This window comes from Malus domestica, chromosome 08 (genome assembly GCF_042453785.1).
Source record: "Malus domestica chromosome 08, GDT2T_hap1".
NCBI classification, from domain to species: Eukaryota; Viridiplantae; Streptophyta; class Magnoliopsida; order Rosales; family Rosaceae; genus Malus; species Malus domestica.
This window is the reverse complement of record NC_091668.1, coordinates 30,864,686-30,886,402: the sequence shown is the minus strand read 5'-3', so window position 1 is coordinate 30,886,402 and position 21,717 is coordinate 30,864,686. Positions and strand designations below refer to the sequence as shown.

Here is a 21,717-nt window from a genome sequence, read left to right as displayed (position 1 = left end):
TTCACATCATTCTTTTATTTAATTAGATAATTTGTTATGAAATGGTTCACATGAATAGCATGAGGCATTCAATTTCACCTCGAAGGGTTAGCGACGAAACTTCAATTTAATAATTAAACACCCATTTGTAGCACGGAGCTGACCTGAGTGCCTGCCGAGGCGGTAGCAGTACTATATATAAAGTAGCATGCATGCCTGCATATATATATATATATATATAGTTAAGTGTGGGGACACATATTTTTTACATCTGTTTTTGTGAGGCTCACTTCATAATATTTTTTAACAATGTAATCGTCTTTTTTTTATGTCTTACTTCAAAGATCACACCTATAAAAAATACCTAAATCCGAAACCATATGATTGTTAGATTCAATTTAGTGTTTCTTTGTAGAACTATATTCATCTATTTTCGATCACTATAAATGAATGTCTTGATGGCTTTGGATTTATGTAATTTTTTGCAATAATGATCTATGAATAATGCTAAAATATAGACGGTACAGATCGTTGAAATATATTATCAACTGGGACCCTGCAAAGTCAGTATCTAAATATGTGTCAAAAACATGTGTCCCCCGATCATAATCTTTATATGTATTAGTATCATTCATGTCATTAATTTATCAAGGCTTCAAGCTATATTTAAAGTAATAATTGGATCGAATTAATTAGAGCGCGTCCAATGAAAGATGCAAATGCCTTGAAATTGGTACATTTTTGGGAGGCTAGAAAACACTCAAAAGGCGAAACATTCATCTTCGCTAGAAGACGTAAATAAAAATGTAAGTTTACATATTCTTTTACATCTTTTGGAAGTGAGTGTCACCGATAAAAAAGAAAGCAATAAATGGAATCCCAAATTTACATATCTCCCCCATTAAAATAGAATTAAAATTTACACTCTTCAGAAATATAAATTGAGATGTAAATATGGTTTTTACATCTCAAATTTGTATCTCTTTGATGGAGATACTCTAAGGCCCTTGATTAAGAGTGGAATTTAAAAGTGAAAATTGAAGACAAAAAGGCTGGAGAAGGTGCATCAAGAACTCTTTGAGTTCAAATAAAGTTTGGATAATGTTATTCACATGCCTATTTTTATCTTCCACATTCTTATTAATTTTTTGTCATTAATTTTCTTCAATTCATTCGATAAAGTTGAAAATTGAGAGGGTATGAGAAATAAAAATGGGGGAGTGGAGCACTACCCTAAAGTTTAGGGCACTCATATTAAACTACGGTAATGATTTTCAAACTCTTGTTTTTTTCTTCGCATTTTTATATTAATTTATTCTTTGATTAATTTATTTGATTAAAATGCTAGAATAAAAGTGTGGATTGTAAAATAGAAACAAGAGTGCAAAAATAACTTCCCTGTATCATAAAAGAGGAGAGATTTTGCTAATTTTCCATTGAGACAACATTACTTTTCATAAGCCTAATTCCTTTTGGCACTCTCCCTCTCTCTCTCTCTCTCTGTGGCAATTGGCATTGTATTCTGGCTTTCCCTTTGTCCTCTCCACTCTCTGACACGCACTCTTCGCTGTATGTGGCGTAAACTTGCCTGATAGTGCAAGCAAAGCTTTAAGCAAGCAAGCACCCCACTTTTTTTTTTTTTTTTTTTGTTGTTGTTGGATCTCAAGTTTCAACTAGTTTGGTTTCTCCAAAAGCTCAGTGTATTCCTATGTAAAAAAGCTATGCCTTTACTTCTCTCTCTCTCTCGTCTTTCCTAATTGGGCCCCTCATCAGGACTCATCACTAGTGACTATGTAATGTAAGCTGATATTAATACTTAGTGCTTCACTAGCTAAACCCACCATCAAAACCAGTCTCTGGTCTCTCTACCGCTAAGCTTGGCTATACCTACTCTCTCTCTCCCTCCCTCTCTCTCTCTCCCTCCCTCTCTCTGAGTGTGATTTCCTCAAACAACTGATCTCTTCTAATTTCTTGCTTTGTTTCTTTACCACCCACTAGCTCCACCAGTTCCCTTCCCTTTCTTGCTAACATAATCAATTATTCTTGTTTGTTCATAAACTAATCTACACTTCACCATTTTCATTTGATTAAGCTTCCTCCCCCCACCCCCCCAAAAAAAAAAAAAAAAAAAGCCAAAGAAAGACTGTTTTTCTTTTGCAGCTTCTTTGTGACTGGAAAATCGGAAAATGGAAGGTGCAGTTGGCGACTGCGCGTGAACATGAACTAGCTATACACCAAGATATATTCTCCAAGGGAAGTTCATCCTTTCTTTCTTTCTTTCTTTCTTTATGATCTTCTCTACTTTATAGCTATTTCTCGACCGATTAATTTCTTTTTTGTTGATCATCCTTCTTGGGAGTCTTTGATGAGTGCATGGTGACCACCTTTACTCCCTCCCTCCCTCCTTCTTCCCTCTGCCTATCTATCTATCTATCTGTTTCAAATTAATGATAGAGTAAAACTAGTACTATTACTGGTATATACATATTTAGGGAGATATATGTATATTCAAAGTGGATTTGGCTCGAGTGATCAAGACCCTTTTAATTAATTGCTATACTATGTTCTTTAATCAAAAGGATTAATTATATATTGGCCCCATATTCAAACCCTCCAATTCTCTCTCTCTCTTGTTCCTTCTCTTTTGGTCTCCAATTACCAAACAAACAAGACCCAAATCATTAAAATAATAGTTAGAGGAAAAAGAGAGAAAGATCCATCCATCTATTCTAGCTAAAGGATAGATTAATTAATTAATTAATGATGGATCATCTTTCAAGTCAAGGAGAGATCCCAATCACAATCCCAAGCCCAACCCCGATCCTAATAAATACTTCCTTTGGAAGTGGTGGGCATGGACACTTGATCCATCATCATCAGCAGCAGCGCCCCCATGACCCTACATCAGCGGCAGCAAGAGCACCAGTGCCCCAGAACAATCCCTCCTCAGCAGTGGTGCCCCAAAATCAAATCCCCCCCAACACTAATGGCTCTATTCCCATGCCCACAAGCCTGGATCATTCTCATGAGGAGGAGGAGCATCATGTCAACAATGCAAATGCAAATGTTGTGCCCTACAATTACAGCACTTTTAATAATAAGAAAGTTGGGCACAATGGGGTGAGGTACAAGGAGTGCCTCAAGAACCATGCAGCAGCCATGGGAGGGAGTGCCATGGATGGCTGTGGCGAATTCATGCCCAGTGGAGAAGAGGGTACCATTGAAGCCCTCAACTGCTCTGCCTGCAACTGCCACAGAAACTTCCACAGAAAAGAAGTTGAAGGTGAGCAGCAGCAGCTCTCCTCTTGGGATCATAATTTCCATCATACCATCAACAGGGCGGTTGGAATTGGGAGCAGGAATTTCTTATTAAATCATGGAGGAGGAGGAGGAGGAGGACATCACAAGAGTTTACTAGCACCACTCCAATACCCCCACCAACCCCAGATGCTAATGTCTAACTACAACATGGGGATGGGGATGGTGGGGTCCATCCTTTCAGATCAGTCTGATGAGCAGGAAGTTCATCATCATCCTCATCACGGTGGTGGTGGTGGTGGTGGTGGTGGTGGTGGTGGTGGTGCAGTGGGCAGCAGGCCACCAGTAGGACAGGTAGCAAAGAAAAGGTTCAGGACAAAGTTTACACAGGAGCAGAAGGAAAAAATGTTAAACTTTGCAGAGAAAGTAGGGTGGAAGATTCAGAAGCAGGAAGACTCATTTGTCCAAAACTTCTGCCAAGAGATTGGGGTCAAGAGAAGGGTTCTCAAGGTTTGGATGCACAACAACAAACACAATCTAGCCAACAAGATCAAACCACCACCCCCTTCCCCACCTGCCCCTTAATCATCAATATTTAGCTAGTTTCTGCTTAACCCTACCCTTAAAGTACTCATCTTTAATTTACACTGTCTTTTTTTTCTTCAGTCATGTTCTCCATTTTCATCTCCAATTTACCTGGGTTTTCTTAGTTATTATTATTATATATGTAATATCATTGGTGTATCCTTGGTTATGCAATGTAGTTTGGGAAATCTTGGTTTGGCAATGGGCAGTCAGTTTTGTTGGTAGTTTCATTATTTCACCATGGAAATAATGGATCGAGAGACTGATCTCTACTTTAGAGGTGCAGGTTGCTTCAGCATTACCATTGTCCTTTCCCCCTTTACTATTACATTTTTGTATTGAATATTATATTGATCAAGTGATATATCATATGTGTGTAAGTTTTGTACTATATAATAACCAGTACCTATAGGTTACAGAAAAAATTAAACAAAAAATAAAGTATATTTTATGAATTCTATTAGCAATCTACTTAGTAATTAATTAACTCTTCCCTTTTACAAGTAATTAAAGTATTTCAACATGCTGACAAAAAATGTGTTGAGTTTTGTTATGTTCTCCCAAAACTTTGGATCTATCCTTACGTTATATATATAAAAGAAAATCTATGTTGTCTGTTGCAAGAACTTAAGAAGATATATATATATATATATATATATATATATATATATATATGTATATAGTATTTGTGAATATATACTAATAAGGATTATAATATGTGCAACATTGTATAGATGTTCCAGCTATATCATATTGTGTCGACTCTCGCACATGCACAAACTTCAGTCGACATAATTTTTTTTTCCTTAATTTTTTTCTCTTGAGATAATGCTTGATGGGGAAGGAATTAGCTAAAAACTTAACCCTTTGTAACAAAAAAAAAAAGGATTGATGCAGTCAAAAAGGCAACCATAGGTCTTATATAAAGAGTAGAGTAATAAGTGCATTTTGCTCTTTTTTTCCTCCTTTTTTGACGCATGCAATATGCAGTGCATTTTACACACTCATGCTAATCATACACAATCAAAATGGCTTCGATTTCTTGGTGAAGAAAGCTAATTTACTCGTCTGAAAGATTTGCTAGCTTATTATAAAATGCTTTAAATATTGTTTTCAGAAAAAGAAGAAGTTATAAATATACATGCACGTACATCATTTCCTTTCAGTGATTAAAGAAAAAGTAACGATATTTAAAGCATTTTATATTTAGCTAGCCAATCTTTCAAATGAGTAAATTATCAAATCTTTTCCTGTGAAGATTTTAGCCTTCGTATCGGCCTTGTCTCTTTTGACGACGGGTAGAAGGAATTCTAGTGTTGTGTCGTGCCTTAATTAAATGAATCAATGAATCATGCATGTGACGTGCTCATGCTATTAATATTTTTTCCTGATTATAAAGTAATCTTCATGTGTTATCTAACTGTGTTGTTGGAGGTGTTACCGTCAAAATTTAAGTTTTGCCGATGTGGACTAGTTGTACATGTGGCCATGTTTTATTAGAAAGCATCACCAATTAACAAAGATAGGTGGTATACCGTATCATCGCCAATATTGTCTCAACTTAATCATCTATTACTAGGTGTTGAGTTTTATCACTAAAGGTCTCGGTGATATTAGGGTGGAAAATCCCATGTATTAATTGTGTATTATTTTTTTAATACGACCGATGTGAGATCTTATTCTCCAACAAAGTCAAATGCTAGCTGAGATTATATGAGTTTTGGTTGGAAATTGAGATCGGAAAGCAGTTGGCAGCTGCAATGGAAAGGGATGATATTGCTTTCGAATGTATCAAACTGAGACTCGTATGCAGACTGATGGGGGCGAGCAAGGAAAAATACAAGAGCTGGTTCGCAAGCTAGTCCGCATCCTCTCGTAGGCTAGGAAATATACAGAGAGAAGTGTACAGATTGAAAGAGGGAGATGGGCAAAGAAGAGCTATCCTTTGGCCTCAAGACATTTTGTGTAAACACTTCGTCTATATGATCTGGTGGATTTTGGCTGCCCTATCAAGGTTTTAAAACTATAGTCTAAGCTTGAGAAATTTTTCATTGTGCCGGGAACATGGATGGTACACCACATATCATTATATAAGTGGAGGAAAGTCTTATTTTTTAAGTAGTTAATTTTTTAATACAAGTATCTCACTAACATGTGATTAACCACCTTGTGTTCTGGGTACATCGAAATATCTCAACTCAAAAAGTAAAGCTCTATCTCGTTGATTTTGATCAAATTATCTGATATGTTTGAAAATTAAAATAATCACCAACGCTATCATCTAAATTGTCTAATAGTATTTCTGTACACTTGCAAGTTAGAGGTTCATATTCGACTCTTATGGGTGTCGAGTTTGATACAAAATTAATATGGCAAACTTATTTTGTGGCTTAATCCAAATCCTCTCACCCGTAATACATATTATTTTATTAAAAAAAATTAAAATATATGGCAACGAATGATAGGTTTGCGACCACAGTGTCCCAACCAAGGGGTATATGTGAGCCATTTCCAACCGCAATGGGCTTGTTTCCTACAATTGGTCAGCAAGGCCCCATTGTCGGGTCAGGACATAGAATCCACATTTGGAAAAAGGCTTTTTATACAATAGAATACTGTATGTGACACAGTGGAGTCCAATTAAATTCAGTTCCACCATTGTAAAGTGAGACTATCCATTTCAAGTTTCAATTGAAGTTGCCATGTCCTGACCCTCCCAAACGAGGCTCAGGCGTCCAGAGTTGTACACAATTTTGGGAATTGTTTGATGCTCATTTCGTTTTTAGTTTTTGATTTTTTTGTCACGGAAAGAGTAACATAATACTGAAAAAAGGAGGAATGAGCGAGGGTGAAAGTAATGTATACAGAAATGTCACAATATGAAAACTCAAAACATAAAACTGAAGACAAATTTAGTGGGTTGCTTACCTAAACAGGAAAGTGGCCCTTAACTCTTTTAAGTAATGGGCAAACGCAAAATTCATTGATATTTAGAAGGATTTCGTGGTTTCTACAGTAGTATATATTTGACAAACGTGAAGAAGATGAGACGGAAAAAACCTACGACAGCAAAACCCAGGCCAGACTCTACATAGAAGGAAGAAAAAAACATGGACATCACCTGTGCGTTAATACATCATCTAGTTACGACTCAAAAACTGCAGCACGCCATGTCATCTTCATCTAAGTTTGCTCCACAAAGCACATCTTGGCACAGACCTGATCGGCATAATGACGCAAATAGTTCCCCCGGCCTCACTGATATTGTGGTAATTCCCATTTTTGCCTACTTTACAAGCTTCTGTTTGTATGATTTTAATAGGAATAAAACCATCCATTCTTCGAATGTCAAAGCCAACCTTGCAGGGAAAGGAAGTACCAGTATATTGTCCCAATTCATCACTTAATCAGACGAGCACGGCCAGGATTGAGATGTGCTTCTGACATCATCCATCCCTACAGGAAAATAGATTATTACCACCTTTAAAACAAACAAACAATGTGCACTGTAATCTTTTCAAGCAACTATCTGGATGAAAAAAGAAAAGAAAAAAGCCTCAATAGTGGTGTATTATCGTAAAAAAGTAGAAAACTTTGGTAGTTTCCAAACACAAAATCCAATATCCTCTGTATCTAATGCAACACCTAAAACAATAATGCTTAGAGTATCTAATTGTCTTGGCAGAACACAGTTGTTTCCATTAAGCCTATCCTGAGCCGAGAAACCACTTAAAATAGAAATTATGAATTACACCTAAGTCATTCAGTCCATTTGGAGACAACTCCAAGGTGGGATATGTAATTATGCCAACAGAAACATTTGAACCACATCCATTGCATCATTGAATAGATCTCAGGATGCCTAAGTTGGCAGTGCTTGTGACAAACAATTTGCAAGCTATGTTGTTAAGCTAACAATTTTGGAGCATGAATTTGCCAAGGAATCAACCTTATCATTCAGTGATTGGTAATTTGACAATATAACATGTTCTACTGTTTGGAAAGATATCATTTCCCTTTTACATATTTTGTTTTGTGACAATTGTGGAATCTATTTGCTTACTATAACCCAGCCTAACTGGCCACTAAATGTGACAAAATAATAAAGTTAAAAATGTTGAAAATCAATTACCTGTTCTTTAGCTTTACTCTTGAAAATCCCATAAGAAGTTGAGACCATGTTACATGACTCAACAATGCATGCCTCCAGATCTTTAGCTGTGGGCTCGAAGTTTAAAAATTCATCTTTCTTGTCCTTCTGATACAGATGCTGACTGTTGTATGATAATTGCATGAAATGCAGAAGTACCTGAGCCTGTAAAACAAAGTGATATATAACATCTACAATCCCTTATATGAAGGAAAACATAAAAAACTTCTTCTAAATGCCAAAGACCATAGAAATAAGCAGTATATCTCACATGATATGCCGCTTTTAGAATGTCATCTGACTTCGCTTGATCTTTGAACAATGCGTACACTTTACCTTTTGAAGGATTATATGTCACAACATATTTCTCTTTCTGTCATCAATCAAGAAAAGAAATATTAACGAATATAAATTAGGATAATAGGTCAAAACTTAACCCCTCCTCAAAAGCGCTTACCTCAAAGAACGGCTCTATCGCAAGGTATACACTTGGCTCTTGGAATGCATCTTTAAATCGTTGTCCTGCCACTCGGTGGAGAAAATAAAAATGAATGATAAAAGAGAAAATCTCAAGGCGAACCAAAAAACCTGATGTTCATGATTCATAAACAAAGAACAAGATCTTCCCAAACATACCAAGAACGATAGGCCCATCTTTCACCCAGGGAAAATTGAAAACGTTTTCCTTCAAGTTTCCTTCCAGCAATGACGGCACTCGCCCTAGAAATGGGGGAAAAAGAAAGCATAATTACAATATATATCTGGAAAAACACTCGGGATAACTATTATGCATGATGCCATGAGGGGAACTCTAAGGTAGAACATGGATGCTAACCTGTTTTAAGAAAGGCATCTACTGCCACACCGAATCTCGCTCGGTTCAAGGTGTGCAATACTACAGATTTAACCTGGAAACAAATTACTTCTATTAAACAAATGATACATGGAAGCATGCAAATCTAAATCAATCTTCACTATTGTACACGAACCTCTTGGTAGGAGCTGAGAACATAGCCACATGAAAGGAGCGCAAATGTATTTATCAGAGATGGATTTCTTTTTGAGATCAATATACTCAGGCCAGTTCCCAGCTTCACAAGGCATAGGTTCACAATCATCAACAAAAAATGATTAAGTTCATGCATAAAAGTGCACATTGGAACACAGAGACTAATTAAAAAAAAATAAAAATCTGTTATTCGTTTACATAGGGCGTCAGGTAGTCGACAGCCGGCACTCCATGATCACGTCGAATCCTTATGAAAATGAATCCAGAACAAAATCGCGCTAAAGCTAGGGCGTCACCCGTAAGTGGCGCGCTGTGTGGCCCGAGCACAGTGATAAGTGAGCAAGGGTCGCTGTATCTCCATCGGCACCCGGATGCAGTGTTAAATGAGCAAGGGGGCCATAGAAACTTCTTTTCGAACGACTCCACTCAAAGTTGTTTGGGAGCATATGCTCCTATCAACTTTACCCGGGACACACAAAAGAAGTACTTTGATCCTATTAGACGGGGGAGGGTGAAGAAGCTAGGACAGAAGGGTAGAGTTCAAGAGAGCAAAATGCGTTTAGGAACGTGGAATATAGGAACCTTAACGGGAAAATCTATGGAAGTAGTGGAAGTTATGGTGAGGAGAAGGATAAATATTATGTGCCTACAAGAAACTAAGTGGGTTGGTAGTAAGGCAAAGGATCTAGAAAACTCAGGGTTTAAACTTTGGTATTCGGGCACAAATAGAACGAGAAACGGTGTTGGCATCATCGTGGACAAGACCTTGGTACAAGATGTTGTAGATATCAAGAGGGTAGGAGATAGAATCATGGCAATCAAGATTGTAATAGGACAAGAACTTATCAATGTGATTAGTGCGTACGCACCTCAAGTAGGGTTGGATACGAGTTCGCAGGAGAAATTTTGGGAAGATCTTGGAGACTTGGTGCAAGGAATTGCTCAGACGGAGAAGTTATTTATAGGAGGAGATTTAAATGGACACGTGGGCAGGGAGACAGGCAACTATGGAGGTTTTCATGGTGGCCATGGTTTTGGGGAGAGAAACGAGGATGGGGAAGCTATCTTGGATTTTGCAATGGCATATGATCTCTTCTTAGCCAACACCTTCTTTAAGAAGAGAGAAGAACATGTGATCACCTACAAGAGTGGGTCGTCAAAAACACAAATAGATTTTCTTCTAATGAGGAAAGGGGATCGTATAACTTGTAAGGATTGCAAAGTTATACCAGGAGAGAGCGTGGCTAATCAACATCGCTTGTTGGTGATGGATGTACATATCAAAAGAGTAAGACAAAAGAACAAGACTTGGAAGTGCCCAAGAACTAGATGGTGGAATCTAAAAGAAGAAAAACAAGCCATTTTCAAAGAGAAGGTAATCACCCAATGTGTGTGGGATAGAGAGGGGGAAGCTAGCCAAATGTGGGATTCCATGGCTAGTTGTATCCGAAAAGTAGCAAAAGAGGTATTAGGAGAGTCCAAGGGCTTTGCCCCACACCAAAAGGAATCTTGGTGGTGGAATGAGGAGGTACAAACAAAGGTGAAGGCTAAGAAGGAATGTTGTAAAGCCTTATACAAGGAGAGGACCGATGAATATGGTGAAAGGTATAGAAAAGCGAAGCAAGAGGCGAAGAAAGCTGTCAGAGAAGCTAAGTTAGCGGCTTACGACGATATGTATAAACGACTAGATACCAAAGAAGGAGAGTTGGATATCTATAAACTAGCTAGAGCAAGGGAAAAGAAGACAAGGGACCTAAACCAAGTGAGGTGCATCAAGGATAAGGATGGAAAGGTTCTTGCTACAGAGAACGCGGTTAAAGACAGATGGAGAGGTTATTTTCATAATCTTTTCAATGAAGGACATGAAAGGAGTGCTTCTTTAGGGGAGTTGAGTAACTCAGAAGAGTGTAGAAACTACTCCTTTTATCGTCGAATCCGGAAGGAAGAAGTGGTTGTAGCTTTGAAGAAGATGAAGCATAGAAAAGCAATAGGCCCAGACGATATACCAATCGAAGTGTGGAAAGTTTTGGGAGAGACAGGTATAACATGGCTCACTGACCTTTTCAATAGGATTTTGAAAACGAAGAAGATGCCAAATGAGTGGCGAACGAGCACTTTGGTGCCTATCTACAAGAATAAGGGCGACGTACAAAATTGCATGAACTATAGGGGTATTAAGCTAATGAGTCATACAATGAAGCTCTGGGAGAGAGTCATTGAGCATAGATTGAGGCAAGAGACACGGGTTTCGGACAACCAATTCGGGTTCATGCCAGGGCGCTCAACCATGGAGGCAATCTATCTCTTACGAAGATTGATGGAAAGATATAGAGATGGGAAAAAGGATTTACACATGGTCTTTATAGATTTGGAAAAAGCGTATGATAGGGTCCTAAGAGACATTCTTTGGAGGATTTTAGAGAAGAAAGGAGTACGAGTAGCATATATCCAAGCTATAAAGGATATGTATGAAGGAGCAAAGACTGCCGTAAGAACTCATGAAGGACAAACCGAAAGCTTTCCCATAACTGTAGGATTACATCAAGGCTCATCCTTAAGTCCTTACCTTTTTGCGTTGGTAATGGATGAGTTAACAGGACATATTCAAGATGATATTCCTTGGTGTATGCTTTTCGCAGACGATATAGTGTTGATAGATGAAACTCAGGAAGGGGTAAATGCAAAGCTTAACCTTTGGAGAGAAGTGTTGGAATCTAAAGGTCTTCGCCTAAGCCGATCAAAGACAGAATATATGGAGTGCAAGTTCAGTGCAAATGGAGGCCAAAACGAGTTAGGGGTGAGGATCGGAGATCAAGAAATACCAAAGAGCGACCGTTTTCGTTACCTAGGATCTATCTTGCAAAAGAACGGAGAATTAGATGGAGATCTCAACCATAGAATACAAGCTGGATGGATGAAGTGGAAGAGTGCATCCGGCGTGTTGTGTGACCGCCGTATGCCACTGAAGCTCAAGGGAAAATTTTATAGGACGGCAATAAGGCCGGCGATGCTGTATGGCACAGAATGTTGGGCGGTGAAACATCAACACGTACACAAAATGGGTGTAGCGGAGATGAGGATGCTTCGTTGGATGTGTGGGCACACGAGAAAGCATAAGATTAGGAATGAGGATATCCGGGGTAAAGTAGGAGTAGCCGAAATTGAAGGAAAGATGAGAGAAAATCGGTTACGGTGGTTTGGACATGTGCAAAGAAGGCCTACTGACGCTCCGATTAGAAGATGCGACTATGGGACAGAGGTTCAGGGCCGAAGGGGTAGAGGAAGACCTAGGAAAACTTTGGAAGAGACTCTAAGAAAAGACTTAGAGTACTTGGATCTAACGAAGGACATGACACAGGATCGAGCACAATGGCGTTCTAAGATTCATATAGCCGATCCCACTCAGTGACTTGGATTTTCCAAGTCTCCAACCAAGAAGTTTTCCTCACTCGGGAAATTAAGGGAACACTACCCCAACCTACATGCTCCACTCAGAAAGCTTCAACATACAAGCTTCAACAAAAGAAAATTCAAAGAACTTAGCGAAGAAGGCTTTGGTGTATTTAACACAATACGTTGAAATGAAGGAAAGCTTATTTATTGATATCCCCGATAAGCTACAAATATGTACATATACATGAGTCAAAATAAACACACAAGAGGGAGCCTTCACAAAGGTTGCTTAGGAGAAGTCTCAGCAGTCGGTAGAGCCCCAGAAAGAGAAGGCACCGGAGGGGGATCATTTGGAGCCTCAGTACTGGACAGAACCCTAGGAGGAGGAGGCATCAGAGGTTGATCATTTGGAGCTTCATTACGCGGTACAGCCCCAGAAGACGAAGGCAATAAATGCCTTTGGAACAAACCCACAAATCTCTGATGATCAAGTAAAACCTGACCATCAGTTTCCTTCATCTGGTCAAGCTTCCTCTTCATGTTTGTAGCATAGTCATGTGCGAGCCGGTGCAACTGTTTATTCTCATGCTTGAGCCCTCTAATCTCCTGTTTGAGACTCATCACTTCAGCCGCCAATGATTCAACTTGGCGGGTTCGAGCAAATAGGCGTTGGGCCATATTAGACACAGAACCTGCACACTGAACACTGAGAGCCAGCGAATCCTTAACAGCTAACTCATCAGACCGTTTGGAAAGTAGTCTGTTATCTTTGGGAGTGAGAAGGTTCCTGGCCACCACCGCAGCGGTCATATCATTCTTCATCACGGAATCCCCAACGGTAAGAGGACCAGTTGGGGAGACGAAGGATGGGCGCCATATGTTGTCTGGAGAAGGCGGGGCTGCCTCTTCAACAAGGTTCAAGTCAAAACGACGGTCGGAGGGGCCAGACATTTTCAAAGGTGTTGAAGAGAGAAGAGGTCGGACAAATCAAGATATTAGAAGTGCAAGAATGAAGCTTCTACTGGTGGAGATTCAAGTGTGCTTTGGAACTTAATGCCAGCCTCTATAAAAATCTGCACTCGACGGAGCTTCAGAAATCAAAGAGGCGCCTGCTCAGAAATCGAAGAGGCGTTTGCTTTCTCAAAAGTTGGGCTGCTTAGAGATCACGAGGGTTGATCTCAGAAATCGAAGAGCCGTTTGCTCTCTCAAAAGTTGGGCTGCTTAAAGACCACGAAGGCCGATCTCAGAAATCGAAGAGGCGCTCGCTTTCTCAAAAGCTGGGCTCCCTAGAGACCACGAGGGCCGATCTCAGAAATCGAAGAGGCACCTACTTTTCCAGCCTTGTCAGCACCTGTCACACGCACACTCAGCTTTGCGGAAATTATGGGCATTCTGTCAAAGACTTCTGGGGAAGTAGAAAACACATGAATCTTACTGTTCAATCACCCACTTCCCACACGCAACAATAGCTCATGGGTACCACAGATAACTTTGCCAAAGTTCTCTGCCAAAGTTGAGCACGTGAAGCTTGCAGCTCCCACTACATCGCTCTGACCAAGAAGGGTAAAAGAATAGCAAAGAAACAGCACTAACAAAGTTTAGACCCATAAATTTTGAAGGTCTAGCTACCATATTATTACCCACAAGGGTAAAGGAACAGTACCACTGCTGGATAATTGGAAAGTCCATGTATGTCAACCTCTGTGCTTCGTGGCAAGGTAGACTAGCAAACATGCCCAACCTTTACTCACATTCGAGAAAACACTCCCAATAAGATTGCTTGCTCCAAAATCGAAGAGGCACCGTCCTCCGAATCTAAAGAGCCAGACTCCTAACATGACTACTTTCTTAAAAATCGAAGAGCGGGTAAAGGAACAGTACCATTGCTGGATAATTGGAAAGTCCCTGTGTGTCAACCTCTGTGCTTCGTGGCAAGGTAGACTAGCAAACATGCCCAACCTTTACTCACATTCGAGAAAACACTCCCAACAAGATTGCTTGCTCCAAAATCGAAGAGGCACCACCCTCCGAATCTCGAGAGCCACTCTCCCAACATGATTACTTTCTCAAAAATCGAAGAGACACTGCTCCCCGAATCTCGAGAGCCAGACCCCCAGCATGATTGCTTTCTCAAAAATCGGTGAGGCACCGTTCTCCGAATCAATCGAAGAGGCGCTCGCTTTCTCAAAAGCTGGGCTGCTCAGAGACCACGAGGGCCGATCTCAGAAATCGAAGAGGCACCTACTTTTCTAGCCTTGTCAGCACCTGTCACACGCACACTCAGCTTTGCAGAAATTATGGGCATTTTGTCGAAGACTTCTGGTGAAGTAGAAAGCACATGAATCTTACTGTTCAATCACCCACTTCCCACACGCAACAATAACTCATGGGTACCACAGATCACTTTGCCAAAGTTCTCTACCAAAGTTGAGAACGTGAAGCTTGCAGCTCCCATTACATCGCTCTGACCAAGAAAGGTAAAAGAATAGCAAAGAAACAGCACTAACAAAGTTTAGACACATAAATTTTGAAGGTCTAGCTACCATATTATTACCCACAAGGGTAAAGGAACAGTACCACTGCTGGATAATTGGAAAGTCCCTGTGTGTCAACCTCTGTGCTTCGTGGCAAGGTAGACTAGCAAACATGCCCAACCTTTACTCACATTCGAGAAAACAGTCCCAACAAGATTGCTTGCTCCAAAATCGAAGAGGCACCGTCTTCCGAATCTCGAGAGCCAGACTCCCAACATGACTACTTTCTCAAAATCGAAGAGAGGGTAAAGGAACAGTACCATTGCTGGATAATTGGAAAGTCCCTGTGTGTCAACCTTTGTGCTTCGTGGCAAGGTAGACTAGCAAACATGTCCAACCTTTACTCACATTCGAGACAACACTCCCAACAAGATTGCTTGCTCCAAAATCGAAGAGGCACCGCCTTCCGAATCTCGAGAGCCAGACTCCCAACATGATTACTTCCTCAAAAATCGAAGAGACACTGCTCTCCGAATCTCGAGAGTCAGACCCCCAGCATGATTGCTTTCTCAAAAATCGAAGAGGCATCGTTCTCCGAATCTCGAGAGCCAGATACCATAGACCACTTTTTCAAAGTGCTCTGACAGAGTTAAAACATGTGAAACTGGCAGCTCCCACTACCGTGCTATGACCAAGCAGGGTAAAGGAATAGCATTACTACTTGTTGTTAGGGAGACTCCTATATATGTCGACCTCCATCCCCAACGGACAGGCAGACCTACAAAAATGCTCAACCCTTCATCATATCTGAGAGGGCACTCCCAACAAAGCCTTTCGAAATATTCAGCTTTCTTTCCCCCCGATAATACCTCTGCAAACAAGCTATACTAGAGCAAGAATATCTCATATCATCAGGGTTAAAAGCAAGAGTATCCCATATCATGCTTTTTCCCTGTTTTTTCTTTTGGCCTTGTTTTTACCTGCAAGACAAGGAAAAAGAGAGCAATCAGTCAGTACTTGGAATCAAGCTTCCAGCCAGGAACTGACTGCCTGGAACCCCTTACCTGATTACTTACCTGGCATTGCTCTCGAGTACTCATCTTCATCATCTTATGTTTCCAGGGAAGATTCCGCATCTGCTTGAGGAACAGATAGGGCAAGTGCGAAGGATACAAGGAAGCATGTGGAGACAAGCGTAACAGCACACGTGCCGATACATCCATTACTCTGTCAAAAGCAAAAGTATCCCATATCAGCAGGGTGGAACGTACTCTAGATTTGATGGACTTGTTTTGACCCTCAAATTCTTCAGTCGGCCTTATACTCTGGAGGAAACCAGAAAACCCTCCAGCTCAGTTCAAGAATAAGCCTGTGGAAAGTTACTTCTTCAAAAGCAAAAGTATCTCATATCATCTCTTCTCATTTTTCTTCTCTTTATCCTTCATGCTGCTGCAAGATGGGGAGAAGGTGAACAATCAGTCGGAGCTCTGATTGCTTACCTTGTCTGTCACCTCTTTCAGCAGACCCCCTAGCTCGGCGACTTGGGGGACTCCTACTACATGGTTTGTATCGCGCTTGACCAAGCCTGAAACTACAAGTAAGCTTCAAGTGAAATTGATACATTACCTTGTGCATCTCCACCAGTTAAAGATACCACCCCTGGATGGAGGAAGAGTACTTCCAGAGAAGATGCCACATCTACCTATGAGACAGATAAGGCAAGTCAAGACGACACCACACTCCGATACTTAGAAGTTTCGTGATTACGAGATCATTATCCCACAATATTTCCTAATGTCATTTGTACTAAATCATTCACTCGTACTCACTAAATGAGAGCTTGAACCTATGTACTTGTGTAAACCCTTCACAATTAATGAGAACTCTTCTATTCCGTGGGCGTAGCCAATCTGGGTGAACCACGTACATCTTGTGTTTGCTTTCCTATCTCTATCCATTTATATACTTATCCACACTAATGACCGGAGCAATCTAGCGAAGATCACAAAAAGCGACCGTTTTCGTTACCTAGGATCTATCTTGCAAGAGAACGGAGAATTAGATGGAGATCTCAACCATAGAATACGAGCTGGATGGAAAGAGTGCATCCGGCGTGTTGTGTGACCGTCGTAGGCCACTGAAGCTCAAGGGAAAATTTTATAGGACGGCAATAAGGCCAGCGATGTTGTATGGCAGAGAATGTTGGGTGGTGAAGCATCAACACGTACACAAAATGGGTGTAGCGGAGATGAGGATGCTTCGTGGGATGTGTGGGCACACGAGAAAGGATAAGATTGGGAATGAGGATATCCGAGGTAAAGTAGGAGTAGCCGAAATTGTAGGAAAGATGAGAGAAAATCGGCTCTGGTGATTTGGACATGTGCAAAGAAGGCCGACTGACGCTCCGGTTCGAAGATGTGACTACGGGACAGAGGTTCAGGGCCGAAGGGGTAGAGGAAGACCTAGGAAAACTTTGGAAGAGACTCTAAGAAAAGACTTAGAGTACTTGGATCTAACGGAGGGCATGACACAAAACCGAGCGCAATGGCGTTCTAGGATTCATATAGCCGACCCCACTTAGTGGGAAAAGGCTTTGTTGTTGTTGTTGTTGTTGTTGTTGTTGTTATTCGTTTACATGAAATGAGAGTTTATAGGCAAAGAAAACTAGAACTGTTATAGAAGTGAAAACAAAGCACAAAAACAATGATAAGTTATCCACTTGGAAAAAACCACAAGACAACCAAAGCTACACAACACAAAGGTCAAGCCAAATTAAGATGAATCACACTAGGGGGTAGACCCCAAAAGTTATGAGACAGTGACAACTGCTACAACAACAACAAGAAGAAGCCTTATCCCACTAAGTGGGGTCGGCTATATGAATCCTAACATGACAACTGCAACAACGACAACTGCATTTTACTTTTACAAGAAGCTTAAGCTAGTAAGATGTGGGCAAACAATTATTCCATATTCTCACTCCTCCCTTCATATGTGAGTCTCTCTCCCCCACTACACCAATGTGCTCATATAGTTCAGTGATACAATGTCCAGATTCCTGTAACACATATTCATCCTACAAAAGAAGTTGGGCAAGCATACCAGATCCGCAATATTGCCAACACATTCTCCTTTAGCTGTCACATCTCCAATGTTTTCTCCTTTTGCAAATGCTTTGTAAATTGGTGTCCGAGTTGATGTTGATGTAACAGCACCAACATTCTATGAAAAACAAAAGAGGATGAGAGGTTGTAAAACTAACAAGGAATAATTTAAGTTATACGAAAATGTCAAACCTTTGCCACATTAGCTGCACAAGCCAAAGGAAGAAACAGGTGAGGGACAGCTGCAGTTGCCAACTCTATTCCAGCACCCAATTCCATGAGAAGATCACCAGCAAACCGCAACTATAACACCTCAGCATTAAGAAAAGGTGAGTGAGGTATTGTGAGTTATGAAATGTGCAGTACCATGAAGTTGGCAAATATTTCTTACCTGTTTTAGATCATAATCAAATTTCTTTCCTTGTCGGGCAAAAAGCATTTTTCCAACACGCCCAGCACCATCCTAGACAGAAATTTAATAGTTTAGATTCAAATCATTCTGTTATACCATATCGACATTAGAAGAAAAAGCTGTAGCACAAGGCACAAAAGTAAACTTCTACATAAACAATTCCAAGTTTTGGTATCATTAACTAAACTCAAAATTACAGTTCAAAGTCAAAATGCCTCAAAAGGGTAAAAGCAAAAGTACAAATTTGTACGCTTGACTCTACAAAAACATACTTTAACATTCCTTCAACAATGAAATCGGGCACAACCCAAAAGAAACATTGCCTACCAGACTGTTCAGCGTATAACACTTATCTGAGACAATTCAGATTCTATTCATGACTGCACAAGAGTAAGAGTAAGCAGGTTTTTGCACTCATTTGTGGTGCCAGATTCAATTGGATATCTAAGTCACTAATTAATGTAACTATGACAGTCCTTCACCTCATGGCAACAGGTTGTAAATGGGACAAGAATATGAAGATCTCACAAAAGGAACTGATATAATTGAACTCCTCCCTGGTCTGGTCTAATGTGGCAAAGTAATGCATTGCATAACACAAAACTTAGTAGCCACTGTCAACTTTTCTTAAAGTGCTTTAAAACATGCTTTTGCAACCAAAAGAAATGAAACCCAGAGGGATGTTACAATTTTTCTTAAGAGTCAAAAGCTTTAGAAATCCAAATCATGCAATGCGATGAAGAAATGCCAGAACAATAACGACAAATAATATTGTTACCTTGAGAATCCAGTTGATGGCAACAGCCCCAGAAGCAGATGTATTTCTAGAGACCCCAACTGAATTCAAAAGGGTTTGTGTTGTAAAAACACCCATTGCGCCACCAAAGAAGTGCTACAAAAAAAATATGGTTATTGATGGCATTCGATTCAACCAAGGGGCAACGGCTTTAAGAAGTTGAAGCAGCTTCTACAGCAGGGATGATAAACAGACAATAGAAAATAAGTTTTTATGATAGTGTATGTACCTTGAGAGCTCTCCATGTCATGTAGGGGACATAGGAAGGGATTACACTATCAGGGAAACCTTCTGGGACAACATATGACCTTACAAAAGACATCAACCCCTGCACCAAAAATCCGACACACAAAACTCAGAAGTGTCGTCATCAGTCAGAGAAAAAGTGATCAAATTTTGGAACGGCTATGAGTGATGCATAAATTGCACACAATGTCAATGCTTATTAAGCAACTCATCAGAAAGGTTACACTTGTTCGGTATCCATAATTAAGTTGAGAAATTGTATGAAACAAAGCTTGGAAAAGAAGAAGATATAAAAAGAAAGAAAAATGCAGCAGCCAAATTAAGAGAGAGAGAAAGAGAGAGAGAGAGAGGGAGAGTGATTAAAGTGAAAAGTACTGACGTCGAGAGGGGGTTGAGGGCTGTGCAAGCTAAGGGCGCGAAAAGAGCCCTTCTTGAAGGTGGTTGCAGAGGAGGAGGAGGAGGAATCGGGCTCGGCGACGTAGTTCCATCGACGGCCGTCGATCTCCTCGCAGCAAATCAAACGGAAGCTGGAGCCCACAAAATCCTGATCGTGGTGGAGCAGCTGGGGAAGATGCTGCTTGGGGGGTTGGGCGTCCAAAGGCAGGGCCTGGGACTGGGAGGGAGCGAAGGAAGCGAGGGTGGCACTGATACGCAGCGTCTCACGGACGAGAAGGCGCGCTTCCTGCGCGCTGGTGGCGGTTGTGGTGAGGGATTGATTGGTAGAAGAAGCGGAAGCAGAAGATTGCTTGAGTTTCATCGGGAGCGGAGGCATTTCGCATTCCTCTTGATTCTTTCTTTCTTTCTCTAATATTAATGGCGGTGTGATGAAATCGAGTGTGAGATTGGATTGGATGGTTATATAGTGTTTGGCTTTGGGTTGTCGCCTTGGAATTAACGATTTCAAAAATCCAAAGATTCCAAATCCCAATTGGCAATTGGGAAGTAACGAGAAAGGATCGATGAAATGAAAGCAAGGTAAAAGAGGCAGGTGGCCTAACAACAACCCTCTTCCTTAGCAGCTGCAGCAACATCAACGTCGACGACAACTGGATTTTGACATGTCATTTATCACACCGCAACGCACCGCAACGGAGCAACTGATGAAATTTCGGAATAATATTAATAATATTATTGTTGAGAATATTCAGTGGCAAACACAATCTCTGTCTCTTTCTATGCCAGTCTGAATATATATATCGAGTTTGCAACGGCAACGGCAACGGTGGTTTTTTTGAGGATAATGGTTATCGGAATCCTCCTCGTTGGCTATAACCTATGCAGAATATGTTATGCATCATTCTACGCACATCTCCACCGTTGTTAATATTTTCTTCAGAATCCAATATCTGATATTTCCCTGACTCAGATGGCTTCTGGCTTTTGGCCTTCGGTGGGGCCTTCCCCTCTCTCTGTGTCTGGATGACAGAAACTCAACTATGCGGGACCTACCCCAAGTCCCTCTCCGTTGCTAATTGCTATTGCTACCCTCCCTTATCTCCATGTTATGCCATCTCCAATCTACTCTATCTACTTAAAATACAGGGAAAAATTAGAAATATTCATCTGTCACTCTTTTTACCATGCTTATAAAATACCAAAATCTTTATGATTTTTTTTTGAACAAATGATATTATCTAAGGGGCAGAATGTGGGGTAAACCTCATAATGCGCTAGCAATGATGTAGTTCAAATTCGCCTTTGGTGAGAATCAAATCTAAGACTTCTCATTTACAAGTGAAGAGGAATACAACTAGACTGTCGTACTAAAAGTGACTTATGAAATGTTTTAAGACACTGCAAAAACTTAATAGATATGGTCAAACTTCTAATTTTGATATAAAAAACATAAGTCACTTATTATTTTTTTAGTATAACAATATATTTTACACTAATAGGAGAGGGTTCAGCTAAGCCACACACTGAGTAACTTAATTTAGTATTGAATTCACTATTCACAGGATTCGAATATAATATCTCTCATTTACAACTAAATAATATCACAAGACCATAGTACTGAGTAGCACATTACTTATTGTTAAGTACAGTCTTAAGTTCGTGCCTAAACAATTACAAAATAACTAATTACTTTGGTTTAACTTCAACTGAAAACATGGACCAACTAAATGTGGAAACGTACTTTGTCCAAATTAGGACTCAACCTTCACATATTTGGGATCACATATGTTTTACACAGCGATATATTTACATATTTTAAGGGTCATGAGGTAAAAAATTTATATTAAATAATTATGTATGTAGTCCAATATCTTCTATTGGATGGGGGTATGGTTTTTACCCATACGTTTCAAGT

General features: G+C 40.2%; 2 protein-coding genes across 2 annotated transcripts; one reads left to right on the top strand and one right to left on the bottom strand.

Annotated features, from left to right (window-relative positions):
• The first annotated feature begins 1,636 nt into the window (after positions 1–1,636).
• On the top strand, positions 1,637–4,213 carry LOC139197974 (zinc-finger homeodomain protein 3-like). The gene has a single exon (XM_070826177.1). It carries the CDS (start codon positions 2,740–2,742, stop codon positions 3,820–3,822), a length of 1,083 nt encoding a protein of 360 aa, XP_070682278.1. The 5' UTR covers positions 1,637–2,739; the 3' UTR covers positions 3,823–4,213.
• Positions 4,214–6,751: 2,538 nt separating this feature from the next.
• LOC103441997 (protein root UVB sensitive 6-like) lies at positions 6,752–20,746 on the bottom strand. The gene is made up of 13 exons (XM_070826176.1): positions 19,786–20,746; positions 19,390–19,488; positions 19,143–19,256; positions 18,344–18,415; positions 18,145–18,255; positions 17,951–18,070; positions 8,962–9,063; positions 8,808–8,880; positions 8,609–8,692; positions 8,430–8,494; positions 8,244–8,345; positions 7,955–8,137; positions 6,752–7,278 (listed from the first exon to the last, which is right to left on the bottom strand). Exons 1-13 carry the CDS (start codon positions 20,176–20,178, stop codon positions 7,222–7,224), a joined length of 1,575 nt encoding a protein of 524 aa, XP_070682277.1. The 5' UTR covers positions 20,179–20,746; the 3' UTR covers positions 6,752–7,221.
• Between the last annotated feature and the right edge of the window lie 971 nt (positions 20,747–21,717).